General features: G+C 38.2%; 2 protein-coding genes across 3 annotated transcripts; both read right to left on the bottom strand.

Annotated features, from left to right (window-relative positions):
- Positions 1-95: 95 nt before the first annotated feature.
- On the bottom strand, positions 96-6474 carry LOC148077492 (uncharacterized). Of its 2 annotated transcripts, none has more exons than XM_087794150.1 (9): positions 5786-6474; positions 2326-5232; positions 2219-2264; positions 1789-1935; positions 1597-1683; positions 1301-1411; positions 1056-1166; positions 684-755; positions 96-215 (listed from the first exon to the last, which is right to left on the bottom strand). In XM_087794150.1, the coding sequence occupies exons 2-9, from the start codon at positions 5137-5139 to the stop codon at positions 187-189; spliced, it is 3417 nt and encodes a 1138-aa protein (XP_087650276.1). In that variant the 5' UTR covers positions 5140-5232; positions 5786-6474; the 3' UTR covers positions 96-186. The 2 variants fall into 2 exon arrangements, with proteins under 2 accessions (XP_087650276.1, XP_087650279.1); XM_087794153.1 differs by having other exon boundaries at positions 5755-6474.
- A 130-nt stretch (positions 6475-6604) lies between these two features.
- Positions 6605-12442, bottom strand: LOC148077493 (uncharacterized). The gene is made up of 6 exons (XM_087794154.1): positions 12301-12442; positions 8114-10108; positions 7872-8046; positions 7705-7799; positions 7134-7210; positions 6605-7063 (listed from the first exon to the last, which is right to left on the bottom strand). Exons 1-6 carry the CDS (start codon positions 12343-12345, stop codon positions 7006-7008), a joined length of 2445 nt encoding a protein of 814 aa, XP_087650280.1. The 5' UTR covers positions 12346-12442; the 3' UTR covers positions 6605-7005.
- Positions 12443-13505: the final 1063 nt, after the last annotated feature.

Here is a 13505-nt window from a genome sequence, read left to right on the forward strand (position 1 = left end):
TTTCTGATGCTGAATAAATATGGAAAATCCAACATACAAAAGTGCACATTAACAGCATATTTACATTTATTCAAATAATGAAACTTTCAAGGTAGTGAACATGTTATGACTTTATTATTCACAGTTTGAGATTACAATTGTCAACAATTAAAATAAATTATTAATATGGTGTTCGTGACTTCAGCGCTATTCTCTTTTCTTGTACTTCGAGAGCTCTGAAAGACAAGACAACAAATGATATGCTAAATTATTCAGGTGAATGCTCATCTTAAACACAGTTAAAATTAAAATAAACTAACAAAAAGCAATAAGATATGAATACATTTATTAAAATCACCAACTAGGAACTTTCTATATGGAAAGATAACACTTGCATTTAACCTTTAACCAGCTAAAGAGACCCATTGAGCTCAAGATCTCTTTTGCAAGGGTGACCTGACACTTTGACACATCATAGTTAAATAACAGCAAAGCAATTACTGCAAAATAAACAAATACAAGAGTACAACTTGACAAACAAAGTGCAGGAGTTGTGGTCACACTAACATTTAAAAAGGTAGGCGTGGTCCATCTTTTAAGACGGTCCAGTAAATTGAAAGTTCAGTTTGGAGGGCAGAGAAATAAAGTTTTCAAAAATGTTTTCTAAATGAGCAAAGGTTCCTTGATGGAGGGAAATGTTATACCTGCTTTAAGTCTTTGTACTTCTTCTGTGAGTGCTTTGAGCTTCTGTTCTGATGCGACACAGTTGCTACACACTGCAAGAATCAAAACAATTATTTAAAGTATTATTCTTGTAATTATCACAGCAATATTTTCCTTGGGTTAGACAGACATCAACAATTTGTTCCCACTTTGAGGATTCACACAGGAACACAAAGCTTGAGATCAATCTCAAGCTTTGTGTTCCTTTACATCACTTAAACAATAAATCATCAATCGACAGTTGTGAACTTAGTACAAGTAATAGAGCGCCATACATTTATTCTTGATAAATCAAGTTTTTCCAATAAAGGGAATTTATTATTATTATTACTATTTTTTCTAAACCAACTAACCATGGCCAGACGTTTTTGTCGGTAACATTCGTGGAGCAGTGGGAGGCTTCAGGGATTTGATCCTGCTGGTTTGGTCCTGAGATGCAGTACTTTTATCATGAACTGGTGCATCTGAACATACAAAGTTAAAGGGCATAAGGACAACAGAAATCCATTCATAAATATAAATATATATATTTATCGTCGGAGCACATTCATGACAGTGCTGAAGGTCGATACTGAACAATGTCTTGCTCTTAACTCACCGTCCTTTTTAGCGGGCACAGGCCTCTGCAGTGTTGACAGCTGCCTCGGCATTTTAACTTTGTTTACCACATCAGAGGCGGACGCTGAGGCTTCTAAACTATTGGAAAAATCTGGGGGATCCACACAGAAACAAGATTACACATTTCATCAACACACTCGTTATGTCAATGTTGTGTATTTACCCCTTATTTTTTTGGATCCATTTAAGTCAACAAAATAGGCATGTTTTAAACTTTTTTGGGGGAAAACCTCATCTTAAGATCCTATCAAGCTTCTATGAAATTAAAAATCCTACCGGTCTTTATTTTCTTGGCAGTTGGCAGATTTTCCCCTCGGGCAAAAGGATGTTTCTTTGTTACTGCGGTCTTCGGAGCGACAGAACCTTTTTGTACAAAATACAATTTTAAGACATGATAATTATACTCCAGAGATTGCCTTGGGAATAGTTTATTTGTATCCTACCATTTGCTGTTGTTATTTTACTCACCAGCTGAATCGGTAGGTTTCTCTGTGCTTTGAGCAGTGGCATTATTTCTGGCTGATAAGGGTCTCAGATCGAGTCCCACTCTCTGGATCCCGGACGCAATGCAGCTGAATTGAGGCTTTTGCAGTCCAGAGTTTGGAAGTTTGAATCCTGGTGTCATGAAGAGGAGTGGTGATACAATTGAACAAAGAAACGTACCCAACATTCATTAGTTGGCCAAATGCATAGATATTGCAATCACAGGCTTTTACTTTAAATACAACTTAGGTCCAATAATATACAAATTTCAAGCACATTTAAATTCAAAGTAAATACTACACAACATTTCTTTCAGTTGAACAAAAATGTTGCATTTTGTTCAACTTTCCTGCTCATTTATGCATTCTTCGTTGTCAAAGGCAAACAAAATATAAGTAAGAAATAAATATCTTACCAGTGACTGTGGAGCGGAGATTGTAGAAGCCGGATTTACCTGCAACCTTAGGACACACAAAATAATTAAAAAATTGTGATAGAAACGGGTGATATTTACAAGCCTACCTCCTGTGAAGCCTCAGACATCATTGGAGCACTCAAAACTTTGACTAGAGTTCTCTGTCTTGTCATGGGCAGATGTGACATCAGTGAGTCAGTACGACGTGGAAGTACTGACCCTGGTTGGAGTTTAGTAAGCCGAGATTTTGGAAGAGACCAGGAGGATTTAGCAGTGGGCTTGGCCAGAAATGTTTTCCGGTCAGAGACAATATTAGAGGCGGTCTCCGAAGTGGTCGGACCAGCAGGCCTACTGGGACACTCGCCGTACAGTTTTTTCTGTGACGCTAAAGATCTCTTCTCTTCTTTCATGTTAGTGAAATTAAAAGTTTTACAATCCACCATCGGAGTTGAAGTGAACATGTAGCCTGACTTCATGTCCAGACTGTCATCTAAATTGAACGCATTAGCCTTGAATGTTTCTGAGGTTTGAAGGCCCAGGGAGTCAGAGAGACTCTGGTTTGATGGATTCTTCTGACTTTGATCATCTTCAGATGCCACGTTTTTAATTAAAGTATCATTTGTTTTGCTCTGAGCCGGAGGAAACGCTTCTGTTTGAACTGCCGATACACTTGACTCAGTTTGGGTGGCACACTTGCAAGTGTTACCATCTTTGCTTTTAGGGCTACTTGACAAGTCAACGCTAGTCTGAGGGGAATTCCTGTCATTAGATAGTTGGTGCTTATTGCATGGGTTGGCCTCTTGCAAGGTTGTCTCGACAGAGGTTTTGCTGTCAAATCCATTGTTCCGAGAATCTGTTGCTACAGGGCTGGTTATCTTTGAAGGCGATTCATTTTCTGGACAAGCTTGACTTGCAAACTGTGCTTGACTTTCAATTGCAGCTTGAGCTTCACATAAACCATTTGCTTTTGTCGAGTCAACTCCAGCCTCATTATTCATGTTGGAAGTGTTGACATTTGTTGGTAGCACATCCAATGTTCTATTCTGTAGGCAGGCACTGCTGTCACCCCTGCTCTGGATGGAAGTATTGTTAACAACTGCCTCAGCTGGATCTTCACATTCAAAAGTGACGCTGGAAACATTTAGGATTAGAGGATCCTGTGTCTTTTTTCTCAGAGACGAAAGCTCAGCTTCAGCTGGGATGTTTGGAGTCAAGTTCAATGGAGCAGTGGTTGCTGCATCTTCAGATTCATTGGGAAGATTGCAAACAGTTGGTGGAGAAACATCCAGTGGCATGTCATGAGTGCAGAGCTTCTCAGATTTAGAGGAAACAGAAGAGGAAGCATCTGCATCAGAGAAGGGATTCAAAACGTCACTGTCAAACGTCTGTCCAGCAACACTCTGAGGGCTCATCTGCTCAGTTTTACTTAGGATTGAGGTACAGATGTTGAGAGATTTAGCTTCAATTTCTGTGGTTTGTGCTCCGCAGTTGGTTGTTAAATCCATGGTTTGATTTTTCAGGCAAGCCGGCTCACTGTTTATCAAAGAAGTGTTGGCTGAGTTACTGTTACTTTGAAATGTTCCATCAGCAACATCTTTCGTAAGATCCAGAGTTGTGTTCCTTTGATGATGCTGTGCAGTTGCTGTAGAGACCGTCATAGGTTTGTTGACGAAAGCATCTTCATGCTCAACACTAGGCTCATGTAAATCCATAGTTCTATTTTGGGGATTAAGATCATCAAGGGGAGTCTCATGGATTGAATGAGTAAGATTGATGGTCTTCTGATTTGTGATGTTCTCACTAGTCTCTGGGGTAAGGTCTACAGTCATATTGTGAGGAGGTTGAATTTCAGTCGTGGCACTTAAATTTACTGAGGCATTTTGTTCGGCTGGCTGAATGCTGGTAAATGTGGTGTTTACTGGACAATGACTCTTGACATGTGGTGTCTGTAACCCTCTAGGAACCTCGCCCATCTGACTGTCTTCTTCTTTGGTGCTGTGCTCATTAGGATATGACGTCTCCAGTTGTTCAGAATGGAGATCAAGGGTTACATTTTTAAGACTTCCGTTATGTGATGCGTTACATAGAGGAGACGAGTCATTGCATGGATTCAAGTCATGAGTAACATTAGCAGGATGTCCACTAACTAATGAAGTTGTATTTGCCGTTTGTCTTTTGTTAGACCCTAAAGAAATCCTACCGTCTTCGTGATCATTTCCCATAGATAAGTCAACTCCGTTTTGCACAACTGATTCAGTGAATGAGGCGATGTCTTGCGTAAGATTGCCAGTTAGAGTAGTGGACAATTCTTTAACTGAATTTTGACTTGCATCCTCCCTCTCCTCTCCTGCGGTTGTTTGCTCTAACGTAAGTCTACTTTTCTTGAAACTGGGTTCTTCTGAAAAGTCCTGTGAAGTCTCAAGGAATTGTAGAGTCTCACCAGACAAGGGTGGACAAGTTACTTCTATATTTTGGGTAAGAGTTGGACTCATGTTGTTAAGATTAACATCAACAACTTGCTCCTGTACACGGATTTTCCTGGAAGAGAGAGGAGTCTGCGGGAAATTAACACCAGAAAGCTGCATTGATGAATCACATGTCACATCCATAAGAGTAATGTCTGGAAAGAACTCCTCATCCAGCGCATTGGTTCTGCTGACTGGCCTTTGCAACATTGTAAAACAACTTGCAAATCGGTTATGAAAGGGAGTGAAACGTGATTTCTGCTTGCTTACATCACCATGTGGTGGTGGAACCGCAAAAGAATGTGAGCCAGACTGGAGTTTCTCCATTCTGTGTTGTAAATATTCAGCCTTTTCCGATGAAACAACAGTTAAGTCAGGTGGAATATTCTCTTGGTGTTCATCAACTTCATTACTGTCCTGAATAAAAGAGGTCTTGGTTGATGCTTTGTTAGACATCTTTAAGTGTCGTCTTCCTTCAAGTTATTTTTTTTGTGGGTCCAATTCACCTCATCTCAGGCTTTAAAGTCATTCAGGGTGAGAAAGTGAAGCCTGTGGAAAAGAAATTCAAACATTACAAATCGTATGTCGTGGAAATGTATTAAAGACTACTGTAAATATCAAATGTCAGGTGTCAAATCGAATGTAATGCTTAAGATTGAAATATTACTTTGAAGCATGTATTTATCTGTTGCATGTTTTTTTTTTTAAATAAAGAACACAGTAAAAATGGTGCAGAAGGATTCAGTCGATAAAACTGTTCAGGTTGAAACCAAATACCTGCAACCACGCTGAGCTTTTCTGGATCAACAAGAAGACCGATCAATGTAGGACACTTATATATCTGTATGTATCTGTATATCTGCACATGTTCAATTGTATTGTGTCAGACTGGTGCTTGAACGGCAAATATGTCATAGTAAGCAATTTATCCATAAAAAGTAGACCTCGACGTTTTAGTTCAGTGACTTAAACAGTTATACAGTCAGTTAACTTTTTTTTTAAACATATCAGTGATATATCACCGTCTTTTAATAACTTTTACACGACAGAAGAGTAAAACAAACAGCTAACCGTTTGATAAAGTTAGCGTCAAGTCACTCACCGCACGAAATAAGCGAGCACGACTTTTGTGCCCGTTGATAAATCTTCCAGAATCGTATTTCTCCTAAGAATCGAATGTAAATCCTACTCTTAATAGTGGCTCATGAACCAAAATAATATCCTGTCAGAAGGACGAAGCTAAACGCCTCTTGGGTTTGAAAGTCAGTGGTCGCTTCTCGTCCACCAATCACAGCAGAGAGCTGGTTCATACGTAAACTCAAAACTCACTGCGGCTTTACTGCACCGCCCTCTAGCGTACAGGAATACTAATAACAAGCACACGTGAAAGAAAAAAACATAAATAGCTGGATGAAGATAACTTTATTAAACACGTGAAAAAAAAAATAATTTGGGGAATTGAGATTCCAGGAGCCAACAGAATAAGAATGTGCACACATAGCTTCGGAACAATCTTCCTCTCTCTTTGCGCTTGATGGAGTCTACTGACTCCTTCAAGAAACATCTTAAGACGTTTTTATTTGTTCAGGCTTTTCCTTGATTTTCTGGAACTCCTGTTGTGTTATCAGTTTTATCTTGATCTTTAAAATATATACTTTATTGAATATTGTTTTGATTGTTTAAGCGCTTTGTGACCCTGGTCTGGAAAAGCACTATACAAATAAAAATGACTTGCATACAAATACAAATCAAAAGAACATAGAAAGTATATACAATCCAAACAACATAAAGTATAAATAAGAATATAAAGTGCAGTTTACACCACAGTCCAAATCGTAAACAGGTTGGAAACTATACACTTCCTTCAATGCATTTTCTGAGTAAAAGCTTTGATGGAAATATCAAAAATGAATGCCGAAAATCAGGTGATTAATCATGTTTTTTATTATTTATTTATTTTTATTATATTATATACAAACATTATGTAGACTTATCAAAAATCAACATGGGAAAAGTATAACAGAGTTACAAAGTGTGAACAGAAAACTCAAAAGTAGCTCAGGTGATATAAGTGAGAAAGTCAATCAGTTAAGGATAAGTTCCTTGTGCTTGTGGAAGGTATTTACAGTGAATAATTAAGTGAATGTGCTCACAATAGTCATTTTGTTGATAGGTATATTGTAGATTTCTGTCACCACACAGGCAGACGGAAGAAGAGGTGTGTAAATGATGGGTTGAAATAGTCTTAATGACACTTGAATGACAATCACGCTTAAAAAAAACAATAAAAAAACCTACTCCCAGATATTACAATTTAGGTTTTCACTCATCGGTTTTCTTGAGTTTGCTCTTGAGCTCCGACATGAGAGGATTTCCAAATCTGAAACCAAAATCATTTTTATTAACCTTGAACATCACCATGACATATGGTTAAAAGAAAAACATTTGACCTTGGTTGTGCTGGTGGCATCCATCTGGGGGTATAATGGCTCCCCTTCCTGCTGTCATGGTCTTCATTCACAGTGCCCTGGAGATATTGCATTGAAGTGTTAGCTCAAAGCCGAGACCAAATGTGACACTAAATATATGAGCGAACAGGACACATGCATACATTTGGTGCAATTTATTGTTACAACCTCAAACACTTTTAATGAAAATACTGATGAGCACATTTTCTAACAGTTTATACTTACACTAATCATATACATGTATTGTACAATTTCCTGAGATCATACAATTTAAGTAGAGTTGACTGCATGTCCAATTACACATTAACCCTAAAGCGCTTGAATAAGCATTTAATCAAGTAAAAGTACCAGTCCTTAGTGACAGTGTATATATATATATATATATATATATATATATATATATATATATATATATATATATATATATATAAAGACAGAGGGTTGAAAGGCAACTCAAACAGTAGGTTGAGAATTTATATGGATGAATTTGAATGATGAGCTTATTCAAGAGCTGGGCGTATAAGCAGAAGCCTGGTTAATCTATTACACACACCTGTGACAGAGTAACAGAGGCATCATCATCATCATCATCATCATCCGTCACTGTCCGTTTGTCTGTATGAAACCCCTGAAGTCCAACTCCAAGTCCTTTAAAACAGATATTTAAATCAAAAATTATTATACAACACATGTATATTGAATATACAATAATAACCTCACCTGGAAGTTTTATTTTCAGTGCCTTTCCTCTCATTGCTGTGTCCCTTCCTTCAACGGAGGAGGTCACAGACGGCTTGTTTATAAGGGATCGAGGGTCTGTTGGTGGCCTCACGTTACGGTTTTTCACAGAAATTCTGGATTTTTGTGCAACAAAGTCCAGAGCAACACCATCTACCTGAGATTGCATGTATTATTTATTATGCGACAATATGTGTGGCTTATTAAAGAGTAGAAATGCTGACCTCAAGCGGAGTTTCAATCCCATATTCATCCTCCTCACGTTGAGATGATATCTCTGGGGCGTCGACTGAACCAGTAGTTTCCTTCACTTCAAAGTGCTGAAGGCATGACTCAGACATGGAAGAACCTTCAGCCCCAGATATAGATGCGGTTGGTTCCTCAATTTGAATCTCACACATTTCTTCAATTGATTGCATTATTCTTGGGCACATCTCAGAGTCGGGCTCCTCTGATAAGGCAGCAGAACTCCACAGGTCTTCGATCTCTTCATCGGTCCACACTTTATTTTTCAGCATTGCGGCACATGTTTCTGCACAAATCGTTGAAGCAGAGTGAGGTGTTCCATTTTCCACCGCACAATAAGTGTCCTCGGTGTCTTTCAACAGCCAGTTGTTCAACTCTGGTGTGTCTGACGGATCTTCTGGTGTAAGGTTCGTTGGCGGTTCTGCGTTTGTTAACGGCTCAACCTCTCTCGGTGACAGGAGTCCTGCTGTTTCCATGAACATTTCGCTTCCTCCATCTTCTGCACATTCCTGAGAGTGAACCCAGTTGATTCCTTCCAACTCTGTTCCTGCACTTTGAAAACCTACAACATTCATTATCATGCATCCTGGTTGTACCTCAACTAGATATCCAGTCATGTCATCTTGCAGGCTTAAATCTCCAGACTTAATGGAAGGGAACTCATCATCATCATCATCTTCTTCTTCTGTCTTGTTGGCCTTTTCAAATGTCTCCAAAACGTGTTCAATTCCTTCAGATTCCTTTGTGATAAGTTCATGTGTCGTCGTCATCTTCTTTGGACCATCCAATATCTCACTGGGGATGATCGTGGCATGCATGCTGCCACCGCAGGAGCGATCAAAGGTTGGGACTGCTCCGTGGATCATGTCTTCTGCAAATAAACACTCCGATCTAATGTTGCTACTATTCTGATGGTTCTCCACCTCTTCTGGTAACTGGATTTCCTTGCTATCATCCCCGGCTTCCAAGAACCATTGTGTGGTGTTTTCATTTAGCCCAGACTCATTGTTGTTCGCAGGAAGTGTCCCCTCATACGTTGTGGCATTTAACTCCTGGGACTCGATCAAATGGCCTTCAAGCAGGCCTGTGGGGGTATTGTCAAGCTCTGGAACAACTTCCTGTCCAGGCTCACCTTCAGGGATTACTGGTATTGCCATGATCATGTGTGCATTTTCTAGATTACCTTCTTTGTCGGCCTCTTTCACTTTGTCCACTTTTAATAAAACATCTGGATACGGATCAGACTTTCTGGCGTCAACCCCACTGCTGTTGCCATTGAAGTCGACATTACTTTTCAGGACTGCAGACTGACTATCATCGACCTGCTGTGTCACAGCAAGCAGGTTCAACCCTGTTCTTGATGTCTCGATATTGAGCTCCTCTTTGTTGACTTCCAGGCAGATTTCATCCTCTTTCTGATGAGCAACTTTCTCATTTGTCTTTTCTACATTTGATTCTGGAATAAGCGTTTCATCATCATCATCATCATCAGAGTGGCTCAAAGTGTCTGAGCACAGCGTGAACTGTGATTCCTTTACCTCCCAGTTGATTTTATGGCATTGGAAATTTTGTTCAACTAATTTGTCATCGCACGCAGGACTGACTTCACTGGTTTCTGGTTCGTTTTTTTCCGGGTCTTTCCTCCCACTGTCCTTAGAGACGGTCTGATCCTTCACAGTGACGTCTTGTTTCATTCTTTTGGAATCTGAAAGTAGCGGACCTGCATCAACACTTTCTGGTTGAGTGGTTAGTGACGTCTGACTCGTCTCAAATTCTGCAGACAGCAGAGTCTGCTGCTGATCACTTTCTCTCTGTCTTGCTGAGTTTTCGGTTTCATCGTCAGCTCCTCTGACAGCATCTTCACATTCAGAAAACCCTTCACTGTCATGTTCAGATTCTTGGCTTGGATCATCGCTCACTGCGTTAGAGGAATCTGGCCTCAGGAATCTGCTCACAGCTCCGGACACATAGTACTAAGAACAGAAAGAACAATTAAAAACAGCAAAAACATCAATACTTTATTTTAGTAATTAACTCAAATTTTTTTTTTGATGTTATGTTGTCTGATGTTAATTCAGTGGAAAGGCTGTTAATGAATGAAAATAAGTGATCATATTTCTGTCACACATGCATATTTGATGCTTTTTGTCTGGAATGCCACAACTTTTTTTAAGCATGTTTTACCAAAGACACTAATGGGATTCAGAACAAAACACAGATGGAATAAGTTTAGAGATAAATTCAAATACAAAAATTAATAAGCACGTTAAATCTCATTAAAGGGTCCAACGTGATTTAATGCAGAATATTAAAATAAAGCATTGTTGTGGTTTATTAAGGGACTCAAAAGTGCCAGAGAATAATGGGAAACTACCTGTCAGATGATGATGACAATGTATCCTGTTATTCCTACGTTATTGACATGCATTATAGGCTGAAACCAAAGTGATGCAATATTGAAAATAAGAATAAAAAAATACTTATTATATATGCAAAGAAAAAAACTATAGCAAATTTAGCACACTTTGCTTCAGACATAAACAGTAATGTTACGTGCTATTTTTACATTATAGTTTTATATTTTCTGTGAAACTCATGAAACGGCAGTAGATTTAGAAAGGCACTTCAGATGATGCAAAACAGCAATTTAGATTTATCAGTTGAAGCTTCACCAAAAACTATGGGCATGGGTTTTTATATTGCTATCATGACTTATAATACAAACAAAAGCATCTAGAGTTGACTTCCTCTTCTGAAAAAGGTTTGTGAAATGTTTCCCGTTTCACCAGATTAACATCATGACATACCCCTTTGGTTATGTCCATTTAACATGCACATTTGGCGTCACTAACAATCGAAACTTTACTTAGTCACACGAACAGGAAAGGCGAAGTTGTGGTTTTAAAAAGTAAACCCACAAGCACAAGTTAGCAGAGATGTGTTTTTGTTGCTGGAACAAAACTTTTAGAAATTAATATTAGAAAAAACAATGGTGGCAGGATAAATATTGAAAAACACAATTTAGGATCTATCACTGCTGACTTCAACAACCGATTTCCAATAAAAACAATGCTTTGTTTTGCACACATGCAATGAAACAATGACCCCTTATGGTTGGAATGTGGAATTTTATTTTTATTTTGCAGGTGTCTGGTTAACCATTTGTATTGAAGCAATATAGAATAGGATTTTTTAGTTTGGACTAAGGTACATGCATTCATTTATTCATCCTCTGAAAACTGTTCATTCAAATTTAGAATCCAAGTCTGCAAAAATCCTTTGGGATGATTCTTTGCTATAGTAAACAAATACATAGATGCATGCATTTGAGAAAATTTTTTGAAGGGATATTGTATTTTGATTTAAAATTTTCAAAAAACAAATTAATCTCATTAAAGATTCATTTGTTATTGCCATTGATGGCCCAACATTCGAATCCTGTATCCGCTCCGCTAGTTGGGAAATTTTTAACCAAAAGATAGGTGTGTGTTCTCAAAGATCATGATTGTGTTTCTCAGAAAATGTTTTTGTTTGTTTTAAAGGTTGTTTTTTTTTACTATTTGGTAGAAATATAAAATTTTTGGAATAATTATTTGCTGAAATTCCATTTTTGACCCACATTGTGCATTTAGTTTCAAAATAGAATGACCGGTGTAGCACAGAAACAAATCCTTGGATGTTTATTATTCAGAATTAAGTCTGTAAAGGTTTTCTTAAGTGTGTTAAAGAATAAAGGCTAAGGTTAGAGAGGAACTGATAGATAGAAGTAAAGGCAATAGAAGTTAAAATGTCTGCCTGTGGATTTTAATAGAGAATTTGTACCTCATTTCAACACTTTAAGTAGGTACTGACCACTGCAGACACTTCAAAAGTACCTGCACAATACAAATACTGAAGCTCATAGTATCAACAGAGGCCAGAAATAATTGCTGTAGACGCAGAGACAAACATTTTCCCAGGAAGTTTGTGCAATAACAATAAACAATGTTGGGAGGAGCACAATTAAGGATGTGGTTTAAGTACGTCTATTTCCGAGCAGAGAAGCACTGATGTCGTTTGTTCAAATCATTTCTAAGAGTTATGAGTCACTGAGGAAACACAAAGTTAAAAATGACAAACAAAGTTTGAATCCTGATCCCAGCAAGTGTTAACATGAGGCGCTCACCCAGACGGCCCAGAAAGTTCCCTCAGCTCTTGACAAAGGATCCATCTTGAACTTCTCGCTTGTTAAGTCGTTCGCCACCTGGAAATGATTTGTCCTTGATGATGGTGCCTGAGTCAAGAGTCAATAACACCAAACCCCCTTCAGCCACTCACGACTCTGGGCCCAGCTGATTGTGACTCAGTTCCTGTTTCTGTCTTCATCGTTTGAGGAAGTGACGCCCTCGGTGGTGCTTTTTTACCGTCGCTGCTCTAACTTGGTTTTTAAAACACACGATACCTGCAAATCTTCACAGCAACATAAACAAATAAGAAGAGCATTTCTATTGAGATCATGTTCTTCACTTAAACTAAGGACATTTAATTTTTATTTCTCTAGATTTGTTTTTAATATTGACAATTGAAATACTTGTGTAACCTTCTTTTCATGGTGATGTCAAAACATGTGTACCATATTTTGACATCAAACTGTCACATTTTAGTATCACATTTAATCATTGGTTTAACCATGTGTTGGCAACAAAATAAAATACAAATTGTTTCATGTATTTTCTGTTCTGCATAATTGTCAAGTTAAATAATGGTGAATTTATATAACTACAACTAAGGTCACACTTACACACTTTAAATTTACATTCAGAATTAAAGTGTATCATAGCAGAAAAATGAGGAATACCACTCATTGTGATTTAATATAACTAGATAACATGACATTGATGTGATGAATATCAGACAACACAAGAGGAAAGTAGAGAAACAGCTCCTTGTCGATAAAGAGTGAGTAATCCTACAAAGCAGGGTAGATCCAGATGGTAAATTTAAATGCCTCCAAAGTTGGGTCATCTGTCACTTCTCTTATTATAAACACTATCTGAAAATGTATTTGTTAATTTTTTTTAAATTATTTTGTAGAGTAGTCAACTTTACGTTAAAGAATATGTCAAGCTAAATGAGAGTTTAGGGGCGGTTGAGAGATTCCCCTGCTAGAGTGTATAACGCTGCTAAGACCAGTAAGACCAGTAAGTTTGTGCTGGACGTCCTGCAGAACAAGAGGCTTCTAGTCACCGTACATGAGAATGAAAATACGTTTTTTCAGGGTGAGACAAGGTGGAAAAGAAGGCTGGATCCACTGAAAGGAAACCAGACCTGGTGTAGGAGTTAAAGAAGAGAAAAACGGTTAAATTGATCATTACCCATCCAACTCCCATT

This window comes from Callionymus lyra, chromosome 6 (assembly GCF_982586985.1).
Source record: "Callionymus lyra chromosome 6, fCalLyr1.hap1.1, whole genome shotgun sequence".
NCBI classification, from domain to species: Eukaryota; Metazoa; Chordata; class Actinopteri; order Syngnathiformes; family Callionymidae; genus Callionymus; species Callionymus lyra.